Source organism: Gymnodraco acuticeps, unplaced genomic scaffold (assembly GCF_902827175.1).
Source record: "Gymnodraco acuticeps unplaced genomic scaffold, fGymAcu1.1, whole genome shotgun sequence".
Lineage (NCBI taxonomy): Eukaryota > Metazoa > Chordata > Actinopteri > Perciformes > Bathydraconidae > Gymnodraco > Gymnodraco acuticeps.
The window spans coordinates 1339106-1351923 of record NW_022990966.1 but is presented as its reverse complement, the minus strand read 5'-3'; the positions used below and the strand labels follow the sequence as shown (position 1 = coordinate 1351923).

The following is a 12818-nucleotide window of genomic DNA, read 5'->3' as shown; positions in this document are numbered from 1 at the left end:
GTTTGATGTTGGGAGCCGAAAGACCTCACCTTTCTGACTCACAGTCCAACAGAAAGAGAAAAGAAACAGCTCATATAGGCTCCGCTTGCTCTGCCTGTGTGAGCTGCAGTCTGCAACGATAAGCGGTGTGTGATTTGTCAGAAAATAAAACAGAATAATAGCCCCTAGTTTAATTGGCATGTCAGAATAAGAGCCTGTGTGTTGATTTAGTCATTCATGCCAAACCTGAAACTATTTGGCGACCTTATCTTATTCTTTCAAATGTTCTCACTAAAAGAATCAATAAAGATTCGCTAAAAACCAAAGAAAATCACCCCTAATAAAAACCGAGCAAATAATAATCCTAATATTAGTATGTCTGGTAATAATAATATCGCTTGGTTTCACTTTTGCCCTTCTGTGTTTCCCCCCAAATGAACATTTCGGCAATTTTTTACACCGCATTTGTTGACATATTTCACAAAAAAAACCTTAACTGCCTTGTTTCCATAATTTATTAATAGGACTGTTTTGTAGTAAGTCAAATGTCTATATAAGTTACAAAGAAATAAAACGTACAAATACCAATGAAACGACAACAATTGCGTCAAAAACTTTGTACAACAAATAGCTAAAACCTTTTACAGAAATATACAAGCTAGATCTACGGCTTACATTAAATTCTATTATAAATCAGAGTCTTGTGTTTGGGGGGGGGGGGGGGGGGGATCAGCATTGTCACTGTTCAGGTTCACTTTACCCCCCCCAATACTGCGGCCTATATCACTTATTTTGTCTCAATATAATTTACATAAATAAATCCCAAGACTTCCGCAGTTTCTGGTCAAAAATGTTTTTCCCCTTCTTCCTTCCGTCATAAGTCACATTCTTCCAGAAAGGTGAAAATTCAAGACTTTGTTCTTGTTCAGGTTCGCACATTTACAGTGAAACTTGCCGAGTCTTGAAAGAAAAGAAATGTAGGCCTACTTTTTCTTTAAATAGAAGGTTTTAAATGACAGCCGGTGCCTGTCACCACGTCCTGCCGTAAAGCAGGGCCGAGCACTGCAGGGCCGAGCCGTACTCTGCGCCGGGGGGGGTTGAGGTGGGAGAGGCCGGACACCTGGCTCTGCAGGGAGGGGGGGCTGGAGGAGTGTGGCGCGAGGTCCGGAGAGTGGCCCGTGCTGCCCACCTGCTGGCTCTGGTGCTGCCCGAGGCCGGACGAGTTGTTGGACATGATCATGACATTGTTGCCCCCTTGCTGGTGCAGGGTCCCCGCGGAGGATGTGGGCGTGTGGCCGCTGCCTTGGCACGGCTTCCCATCCTTCACCAGCACCGGCACGGCCACCCTCCGCGGGGACTGCTGCTGCTGCTGCTGCTGGCACGAGCCGCCGTCCTGCTGCATCTGCTGCTGGGACACTTTGTCCTTAGCCTGCCTCTTCATCTTGTACCGGTGGTTCTGAAACCAGATCTTCACCTGGGTCGGGGTGAGGTGGATCATACTTGCCAGGTGTTCCCTCTCCGGCGCAGACAGGTACTTTTGCTGCTTGAAGCGCCGCTCCAGCTCGTAGACCTGCGCCTGGGAGAACAGGACGCGTCTCTTTCTCCTCGGGGTGCTGGACAGGGAGCCCATACCTTTACCCACATCTGCCAGCGAGCCGAGGCTGCCCATGCTGCCCATGTTCATGCCCGAGGACGAGCCCATGAAGCGAGAAACTGAGGGAAAAAAATAAATACAATGAAATTACTGATTTTACGCGAAACAAGTGTGCACAAATAATTCTGTCTTTATGTGGAACACTTCATGTAAATTCATTTTTTAGATCCAGATTCCATTGTTTTTTTATGGATGTTATAATGTGGCATTCATGAGATAACAACCCTGAAGATTATTTCAATGGAGTAAAAATTAGTTTTGAAATGATTCCTGTAGTGGCAGGTGCCCTTATCCATTAAACAAACTAATGCGTGTCAAAGTCCGTTTAATTTATTATCTTAACTATACCATTCAAGCCAGAGGGCACACATTGCAGCAATAGCTCAGGACCCAGTAATTATTTGATAAATATGATAAATATAATACATTAAATATAATATCTTAAATAAGATATTGATATATTTTCGGCATGATTTATCCCTATATTAATATTTGTTCCAGATCTTGAAAGCCAAAGATGAAATGCCTGATTTTGCTTCTCCCTTATAATTTAATTAAAACATATTGGGTGAAATATAAACTACAGTATTACTTATAGAGTGCCCACTTTAGAGCACAGGTGTCAGAAACACAACGAAGCATGCACATACATCTGCTTCCCAGCATTATCCACCCTCAACACAAGTCAAAAGCAGGTGCAGGATACTCACTGGAGGAGAAGCGAGGGTCTGGGTTGCCTCCATACCAGCCGGTGGCCGTGGTGCTGCCCCTCATGCCGTCCTGGTACGACGGCAGGTCGCCCATGTTGCCGTTACAGTAGCCCCCCATGGCCGAGTGCGACAGCTGGGAAACACCTGCCGCAGTCATGTGGTAAGCCGCAGACATAGTCCCATTATGGCCCATGTGGTGCTGCTGCATCGCCGCCTGAGAGACCTGCGGCTGCCGGTAAGAAGTGAGAGGTGCCCCCAAGTTGTTATTCTCCATACTTACTTTCTTATAGCTCTCCTCAAGGGGACTCAAGATATCGGAAACAGAAAAAGGAGTCGTATGCTTAGGGCTCATCGACATTGTTCTGGGGCTGGAGAGGGAGAAATTAGAAGGCAAGGCAATCTCTCCTTCTCTCTTTTTTTTTTTTTTGGCCAAAGCCCCTCTGGTTCCTGTTGTCTCAACGTCGATCCTGGTAGATGAACACGTAGGAGAGAGCCTCAAGTCCGCCTTAATTGGATTGAGTGGGAGCTCGGTGCTGGCTTTGGTTTGTTTTAGCTGGGTGCCAGGTTTAAGGCTACCATCAGAGGCGGGGCATCGGCAACAATACAAAACAGCTCTTGCCTCCTTTCGCCGAGCGTAATTTCACTTACAAGACATGTGCTCTCCTCCCACTGACAATAACATATGCGCTGTACATGATCAGTAATGCTGGCTGTCAGGGTTTGCTGCAGCTGCTGCGTTTGGGGTCTCTGAGCTGCTGCTGAGGCTGATAAACACAGCGCTGCACCTTGGGACTGCACTGACCACAATACACTTTATTAACTGTAGTGATGTTTACGAGGACCTCTTGATGAAAGGAGGCCTATATGGACTTGAGAGTTGGAGAACCACTCCTCAGTTGAACTACTGACTTTTAATGGCCATGAGAGGCCTCCAGTGATTGCAGGATTGTTTGTGTTATGCCTTATCGTACTCAGACATGCAAAAGTGCACTTGCGGGGAGGGAAATTGACTGATACTGATAAGTAAATAAATACACATCCGCGTGTTAAGTGGGTGAGTAAATGATTAACCCCCCTCGTGTTTTCTCCTTTTGATATCATTGGATGAAGCAGCGTGTTACCTTAAATTCAGATGCACACACTCGTATAAAAGATGTGCTAAAAAAACACAACAACAAAATAAAAAAATTGAGTGGAGAAGGAGAGAGTGGAGACTCTCATGTGAAGTTAACGGCGTTCAAGTACTCTCCTGCAGCACGACGCATGCAGGTAGCCTCATAGCATCTTGCCTGAATGTTCAAGGAGCATAACAGTTTAACTCAATCAAAACTCAGTTATAATTGTTACACAGGAACTATAAAATATGTTGGCTCCTTGTGAACAGCTTTGAGGTCAATAAATGGTAGAGTATTCTGCGCGTTTTAGAGCCAAAAAACACTTTTACGCAAAGAGACATTTTCTCACTTCAAACAAGGAATATAAACCTTTCTTAAACCATCAATGGGGTAATAACACTATTAGTATAGTATTTTTCGTTAAGTTAGTTTGAATATTAATATCATATGTGCAATTTTCACAAGTTTTTCTACTTTAAATTGTTTTTTATATTCCTTCCATATGTTCCTTGTTTTAATGAGAAGTAACACATTATTTAAAAAAAAAAACATTGTCCGTGTTTAAATGTAAAGCAAGGGCCTTAACAGGTTATTATTTGGGTACCAGGTTATAATTTCTGCTGCTTTTCAGGTTCAAAACATACGATATTAGATATTGCAGAATAAAAATAGAATAACTTGAAACTTACACAATCAGTGGACGCCAGGATCAAACCGGAGCTGAAACTCTACTGTAAGAAAAAGAGAAAGAAAAAAAAGCACTTGTTTTAACAATTATAATTAAATTTCGGTTTTGTAAAGGTCTTGCCGGCAGGTCTCACGTCAGTGTAGCAGCAGCAGCAGCAGATGCCTCCAGCAGCTCAGAGGTCTGCGCCTCTCCTTATGGAGGAATTAAAGAAACACAGCGTCTTCTGGTGGCAGAGCAGAAATTAATCAAGAGTAATATTGTGATCCAGTTTGTTTCCACTGTGACTCTAAACCTCTGCTTGTTTCATGATTTTAACTAGAACTGGATCAAAAAAACACCGAATGTAATGGTTTATTTTTCCTTTTACTCAGATTTATGCTGATGCACCTTCAGCAGCAAGCTATTATGGGTCTGTGCACAGCAGGCAGAGCAGCAGTGACCTGCAGATCCTGACAGTTTGTCACGCGGATCACCCGCAGCAGATGTGTATTCTGCAGGCTTCACGGCTTCTGGCTGCATATGTCACGGCTGCCGGCAGAATCATCTGTGCACTACCTGCAGCCTTGCAGAAAACTGCACTGGTCCAATTTAAAGAGCGGTGCACAACATCACAACAATCCATATCATCCCATTACCTTAATTATCTTTAATTAAGCAATATTATCCTATAGTCCAGGGCTAAATATTACAGTTAAAATAAATTGTTTGGATGATAGCCGAGGTGCAGGCGCATAATTCGCAGGCCATATAATCACAGGCAATTAAAATTACAGCATGTTTCTGCATCCAAGGTAAATCTTGCTTATGCCTGGCTTAATTACGGCATTTCGCAAGACATTCTTAATCATCTAAATCAGTACCTTGCCCCTGTTCTGGCACAGGGCTATTATGAGCAATTAGAGGTAATTAGTCCAAATGTTCGGGCTAATTCCTCAGAATAATGAGGACACTTTGAAGTGGCGGGTATGAGGCTACCGAGCTTTGTTATCGAGGCTTCACGTTGTTGTTCATGAATTGATTGGCGCATGATGTAATCCAGAGAAGAGCTTCACACGGGGAAACATAAGTTTGTGCAATTAAAACAAAAAGGAGAAAGTTACTGTTATCATTTAGCATTTAAACAAATACCAATAAATAAGTGTTCTGTAAATGTTAACATAAAAACATCACAGGGAAAGCTTCACACTGTATTTACAACCATGCACCTCGATGGAAAAAAAATGGATTAATCAAACGCAAAAAGGTCACATTATATCTGCTAATGAGCCACCAATTTAACTAAACATGTGCATGAAAAATATCCACAGGTTTCTCCATTGCACACATCTTAAAGGGCGTATAAAATAGATCAAATTATGCAACATTATAGTTGTTTTACATTCAAGCCATGAAGACGAACATTTGGGGTCCACTTTAATATAATGGAAAATGCCATCATTGGTCAATAACTAAAGCCTGCATACTATCCTGCATCCTAAAACAGTCCCTATTAAATCTCATTTTTACAGCTCAAAGGTTTGGCCACATTTTGTCTCGACAGAAATTAAGGATTTTTCCCCTCAAAACTTTTTCTGAGTTTTTCCTCTATTGTGACATCTTATACAACTCTTGTTCTGCAGGACATGAGCTGCAGGAGAAAAATAGACTCTGAGAAGAAGGTGAGAAAACTAAGAAGAAAAGCTTCAACATCACACTTATGGGTGGCAGGGTGGACTACATCTTATTCATTTCTAAAAACAGACCAATCACCTAACATTTGGAAAGTGTTATGATGTAAAAAGTTATGCTGCATTCATTACACAAATAATAATTCATCGCTTCCTTTTACCCTCTATCCCAAGGGACTGTAAATCATAAAGGGTCAATAACTTGACTCATTAGAGGGCAAATAGTACGGAGGCCATTTTTCTGCAGCCAATCAGCAGCAGCAGAGCAGTGGGGATTCAAAGAGAGTAAGGCATGGTGGTGTTTTCTCTGTTTAGTGAAGCACGGCCCCTAGTGGAACAACAGCTGCCTCCATCCAAAGAGTTACATCACCCCGTTGGGTCTCATTTACTGCAGGAAGGGAGGAGTGATACAGTGTGTTAGTGCGCCCTCTAGTGGAGAGCTGGATCATAACAATCACTTTCAAGTATCAGGTGAAGATGGGAAACACTATCGATGTACTTCATATACTGTATTTACAGACAAGATAGCTATCATTACTTAATCACATGATATATTAGTGTGGTGTTTACATACACTGTACAAAATGTGCTGCAAATACTCACAGCACTGTCCCTTTTGCCCTATAATGTTATCTCTATTTGCCATTGCCTTGTTTCCATCTTTACTATTATTCTTATTTTATGTTTATGTAGCTGTTGCTTTGATATTGTTCAAAATATATAAAAAGTACTAAACATTTTTTTTGTGTTAGTCACAACAGGTGCCATTTTCATGTCCAGCATCAGTTTTGCATATTCGAAGGTGTGTTTCTCAAGCAGCTAAATGTGATGTTACAAAACCTTTGTTGAGACTGATTTTAGGGCTGACTGTGGCTGTGAGGTAGAACGGTAAGTAGTGAGTTTTTGGGTTCGATACCGGCCCCTGAAGTCAACATGTTAGATGTATGGCTGGCTGCTAAATCCTCAGAACTGTTACAGGATGTGTATTTTGTAAATTGTGTAACTTTTATTTTATATTGTAACTTTTTTACTTTAATACTTCTTTATGCATGCTTACGTAACATTAAGCTGTCTCTGGATCTGTTCTGCTGTAACAACGTACATTTCCTCTCTATGGGAATGATACAAGTATTCTGATCCTGATTCTGTATCCTTGGGCAAGATACTTAACCTCAAATTACGGTGTGTGTATGTGTGTGTGTGTGTGTGTGTGTGTGTGTGTGTGTGTGTGTGTGTGTGTGTGTGTGTGTGTGTTAGCTTCCTTTAGCAGGTGGCACCCTGCCTCTGTTTGAATGAATGGGTGAACGCTGTATGTAAAAGCTCTTTGACGAGTCATTAAGACGGATAAACGCTATACATGCAATCAATTTAGTATATTATATATTCATTAACTTTATTGGTAAAAACATATTTATGTGTATTAAAATGTGACTTTAGGGAGTTTCCACGTTCAGTCTCAGATACTTGATTGAATAGCTGAGGCTAAACAAAATGGTCAGTTTTCTTACTAGAGCTGATTAAGTTTTGTTTCTTTCTGATATTGCTTATTGTAGGTTCATATGTTGATATTTTCTTGTCATGTCATTTCTCCTGTTACACACAAGATACCTTTACCTTCTATCTTAAATACTGTATGTCACAGGATGGGAAAATCCTCACTGTATGAACACATTCATCTGCTAATAGACAGTTTTACTGCCACTGACTTTATTTAAGTCAATAATTTTCCATTTATCTCAATGAACAGTTAAATGGAAACGCTGAAAACACTTTAGTCAATAAGAGGGCTGCTCATCGTCATACTCAATCTGTCACATCTCAATCAATTTAGCACCAGTTTCATAGTGGTCTATCATCAACTGAATCATCCAAACGTTCACATTTCGCCACCTGAGCTGCTGTATTCTGAGTCTATAAAGTAAACCGTGTCCTCCCCTGACCCGCTGCTGTTCACCTGCAGAACACCACTCAGAGCTCAGAGGCTGTAAATCACTTCATAAATACTGCAGCTCATATAGGCTGACACCAGTTAATGAAATGCTAATTTAGTAGTTGTGTTGTATGTCAAACAACCAACGACCTAAAAAGCTGCGTTAGATCTACTAAACACCAAATCATTTAACCACAAAAATTACACATCTTTTTTTTAAGTAAAAGGAGATTTTAACTACATCCAGTCTTCTGTTTTCTTAAAGAGCCTTTAAACAAGCAGCATGAAGAACACATATTTTCAGTATGATAGTATTCCAATGTTTTGGTATAAAACTATATCTTGTTTACGTCATAGCTTATAATTGCAACGTTTTAAAATATATACAGTTCGCAAATAGACAAACTGTAACACCAAGGCCAACATTTGGACAAACGCAAGTGTGTTTGAAATGCATATTTAAAGTAAATGCCTGTGGTCAAATAAAAAAAATGAATGTGTCTTGGTTACTCTGAGGGCGATAAGGACCTAATATGCATTAAATGTTATTTTCAACATCTTAACAAACCTCCTCCTGTGGCCTGGTTTATGTGGACCTTATAACTTTCCTAAAGGGGCCCCGGGTATAAGGCCAGTGAGTAAAACTAAAGGATGGGCAGGCTAATACAAACCCATCCTTTTCAGACAATTCCTCTGACCAACTTAAAAAACCAATGGCAACCTCTAAAAGCCTGTCTTTGTCACCCTTAAACCCCAAGATGCTCTAAAACACCATTGTGCAGTTAAACCTCATAAATTTGTCGCAGGGACTGATTAAACATCACGGGAATTGAAACACTAAAGATTTTGTCTCGGTGCCTTTTGGGTGAGGGACAATGGTCCATTCAGGGGGAGACACGCAGACAAAAAGAGTGTTTAAGGGGAGATGCAGCGAGCTGAGGGGTTCGGCCAGTCCCCTCCATATGTGATACAAGGTGGCCCCAGCGAGGGGGACAAAGGGCCAGGTGACAGGGACGATGGGCTGCAGGGTCACAGGACGAGCAAACAACATTATAGGGGGCGTGAAAGCAGAAGACCCCCCTCGTCACTGATGAAATACTGACATGATCTTAAACACTGAAGCATATTTTTCATGGTGAAGCGTTTAAATTCGATTTTTCACTTTGAGAAGATGATATCAAACACGAGCTCTTCTCTAAATCTAACTGTTCACTGGAGTTGGTTTCACAGTTGGGGATAAATATGTTGTTTACATACACTGTACTCTGCTAAATGTGCTGCTTATAGTCACACAACTGTCACTTTTGCCTTATAATTGAGTTTTTAAATTGCTCTTGCATAGTTTCTACTTTTACTTAGTTTTATTTAGCTCTTATTTGTACTTACTTCTGTCCTTGCTGCTGCGAAACAAATGTAACTGCACAAGTGAATGGCAATGAAACACTACACTTGATCGACACTAAAATCTGCTGTGTCTGTGTCTCCAAAAATAGGGTTATTTTCTTGCATGTTTCTTGCTTTTAGTGCATTCTGCATCTCCTCAAATGCACTTGTTCAGTCATCTAGTAAAATATCAAGGATTAAAGCTTGTAAAAAGTCAATATCTTCTTTTAATTCAGGCCACTTTAAATACTATATCCTTATCAAACTCACAGCACAAACTAAGATCTCCACATTGAGTGTAGCAGCCGTATCTATCCTACTTGCCTCACAATAACAAAAGTGAATTGTATAAAAGGGAAAAGCAGCCCAGACGACAACAGGGTTCTGTGGTGAAAGAGGCTGTAATGTTTACTGGGTATTCTTAACCAAAGCCAGTCCTTTTTAGGAGTGATGTTTGCTCAGCTTTCGGTGCATAATTAGTTTTTTAACATTATAAAAGGCCTCCGGGCCCCTGGCATGACCTGCTACAGATTTTACATTCTGCAAATTAAATATGTTTTAGACTTCAACCTATAATTTAGAAAGCATTGAATAGACTTAGAGCTTTAATTGAATATAGGAAAAGTTATAAAATATTTTAAAAAGAAATGTGAAAGTCATTAACTTAAAAAAAACATTTTTACTTCAAATAGAAATCCAACAGTTGCAAAAATATGTGTTTGTGCAACTGTTTGATTTCAGAAATTGATGCAGATTATACACTTCTGGGGGATAATTGAAAAAGAAAGCACGTTATACAGTAAATGTTATCTTACAAAATATGAGAAACTTTTTATTAATAATTTCGTTCACAAAAAGAAACATATTACACTTAAAACCTTTAAGGAAAGTCTCCTTAAAGACAACAAATAACATAATCTTTCCTTCAAACATTCAGGCTAATAGTGGCCTAAAGCCTACTGTCCCTTATTTGTCTTCAACAACAATTATTTATACAAATATTATCAAGTAACAGCTTCACATAAAAATAATTATACATTATCTCTCCGGATAATTACAAAATCTACAGGCTACACCAGTAAGCCCATATGAGAAAATATCAGCATTTAAAAAAATAGTAAAATATCAAAATAAAATGTGCAAAATATCTTTCGTTCTATATTGAAAATCTAAATGTTTAAGTTGCTCGAAAATATGCAAAACATTCAGAAAACATTTGATGCAATTCTAAATGAGTTTTTGCATGGAGATAAGGCCTTCACTTGAAGGCATTAAAGTGGACCGAGTCGCTCCAAAAGTCTCTCCAGGCGAATCTGGAGGCCGCCACGGCGGGAAAGTGCTGCTGGTACCGCGGAGGAAGAGCGACGTGGGACGGGTGCTGAAGACTGGGGTAGACTAAGGGGAAGGGAACCGCTGAAGAATGAGGTAAACATCCAAGTTTCTCCGTGTCGAGTAAGCAGGTGTGAAAAGGTTTCCCATCCCGGACCAGGATCGGAACGACAACCCTTCGCAGCATCGGAGGCTGCTGGAGGTCCAGGTCCTGAAACAGCAGCCCCTCGGCCCGGCCTCGCTTCATCTTGTAGCGGTGGTTCTGGAACCAGATCTTCACCTGGGTCGGGGTCAGGCTGAGGACCCGGGCCAGCTGCTCCCTCTCCGGGCCGGACAGGTAGCGCTGCTGCCGGAAGCGCCTCTCCAGCTCCAGGGTCTGCGCCTTGGAGAACAGGACCCGGCGCTTCTTGCTCTTCTTGCTCCGGTCCGGCTCCGAGTCCAGGGACGAGTCATCCGGCTTGGTGGAGTCTGGGGGGGCCCTCGAGACTGCCTTCATCAGAAGCTGGAGAATGAATTGTGCATGTTACAAATTGATAAAGAAATAAAGGATATTTTCACATTTTTTCAAGTGTCTATCTATCTCTATCCATCTTTATCTATGCATATATTGATAGGTAGGCCTATATAATATATATCTATGGATCCTTCTATATCTATAGGATTATAATATATATATGGATCTATCTTTAAAATGTATATGGAACTATATGCATCAATGAATCAATGCATGTATATATCCATCCATCCTTAATCATTTGAAAATAAAGCATTCGAAAACATCAGTATCTATCTATTTAAACAAATTAATAAAGAATGTCCTTACCATTTCAAAAATAAAGCTAGAATATGTTAAACATATCTTTACATTATGGTGGAATCATGGATGATATTACAACAAATGGCATGTAACAAATTCCGCATCAATAATATGGTTTGAAGACATATACTTACACATGCAGGGGCTCCGGTCGCAGTCCATCCAGGAGCTGTAGGGCGAGCTGGAGGAGGAGGAGTACAGCGGGGAGGACCGCGGCGCTGCCTCCGCGTCCTGCTCCGGAAGGTCCAGGATGCTCCTCACGGAAAAACTGAACTTGATCGGTGCAGCCATGGCGTGTAAATCGTAGGTGCAATCCGGGGTTTGTTTTGCGCAAACAAGTAAGCAAGTTTATCCAAGGATGAGAAAAAAACGCAGCGGATCCTCTTCACTTTACGCACTGTCCAAACACCGGCTCGGAAACCAATGTGTGCACTGGGCTCAGTGTTTACACAAACAGCACTCCATAAGCTGCAAACACAAGACTTCCCGCTTATAAAGCCTCCTCCCACAGATGAGTACCTGAATGGCTGGAGTGCTGTCACCCAATGACGGTAGGTGCGGAATAAGAAGAGGAAGAAAAAAGCTTCAACAATGAGCGAAGGAAACACTCGTCATCATTACAGATTCGTCCCGTATCGTCAAACTGGGAAACAGATAATGGTAATTGTTGGAGCTGAATCACGTCTTGGGTGGCAAGTGACAACAGAGCCCGTCCCATCATCACACTCCCCCCTCCTCCTCCTCCCCCTGTCCTCAACCCAACAACGTGTCCAATATTTGCATACAAAGTGAGCAATTAGCGTGATGCCCGCAAGTTGGTTTAACTAATACGTCCATTAGAGGCGTATTAATTACAGCGTGAGAAGTTTTGACGTTTTATGGATGGTGGAGGAAACTTCCTTTGACATGTTTAGGTGAAGCTCAACAGGAAATTCTTTCTTTTGAGTTTTCTAGATGATTTATGATGATATATATTATAACTATACACATTTTCAAAATGGTAAAATATTTTCCAACATTTTCCAAGTAGTTTTTCAACATACTTTAATGTTGTTAAAAGCAAAGGTAAGTATTAATTCGTTTATTATCAACCATTTTAAACCCGTTATAAACACAATAAGTAAGTTAATGAAAGAATATTATAAGATCATATAGTAAGACAATACAAAATATGTCTGAATAGAAGGAGTAATAATGGCACTTCTGTAATAAAAGTGTGTCATGAAGATGAATGTAACATGCATGTTCATGTAGAATAAGGGCTTTAAAGTAAAGTGTTACAATAAAATTATAATTGTATTGCAGAGGCCCATTTATTATACAATAGAGAATGTATTGCGTTTAATTGAACACCCAAACGGCACCTGACTCAGATGAGAAATTGGATCAGTGACCGATGACTGCTGACAAAGATTGTATTAATTGGTAATCAATATAAACCATTAACAATTCATCATGCTTAACACGCAGAACACGGTGGCTTCTATATGTAATTTATTTTCTAGATTTGTATCTCTTTCATTTGATTTTAAAATGTTCAAAATCC

General features: G+C 40.6%; 2 protein-coding genes across 2 annotated transcripts; both read right to left on the bottom strand.

The window, feature by feature from the left end:
- Window positions 1–479: 479 nt before the first annotated feature.
- nkx2.1 (NK2 homeobox 1) lies at window positions 480–2927 on the bottom strand. The gene is given in 3 exon segments (XM_034235423.1): window positions 480–1074; window positions 1076–1692; window positions 2344–2927. Coding segments are annotated over 3 exon segments (1041 nt in total). The 5' UTR covers window positions 2702–2927; the 3' UTR covers window positions 480–1008.
- A 7029-nt stretch (window positions 2928–9956) lies between these two features.
- nkx2.9 (NK2 transcription factor related, locus 9 (Drosophila)) lies at window positions 9957–11804 on the bottom strand. The gene is given in 3 exon segments (XM_034235468.1): window positions 9957–10934; window positions 10936–10957; window positions 11407–11804. Coding segments are annotated over 3 exon segments (729 nt in total). The 5' UTR covers window positions 11564–11804; the 3' UTR covers window positions 9957–10384.
- Between the last annotated feature and the right edge of the window lie 1014 nt (window positions 11805–12818).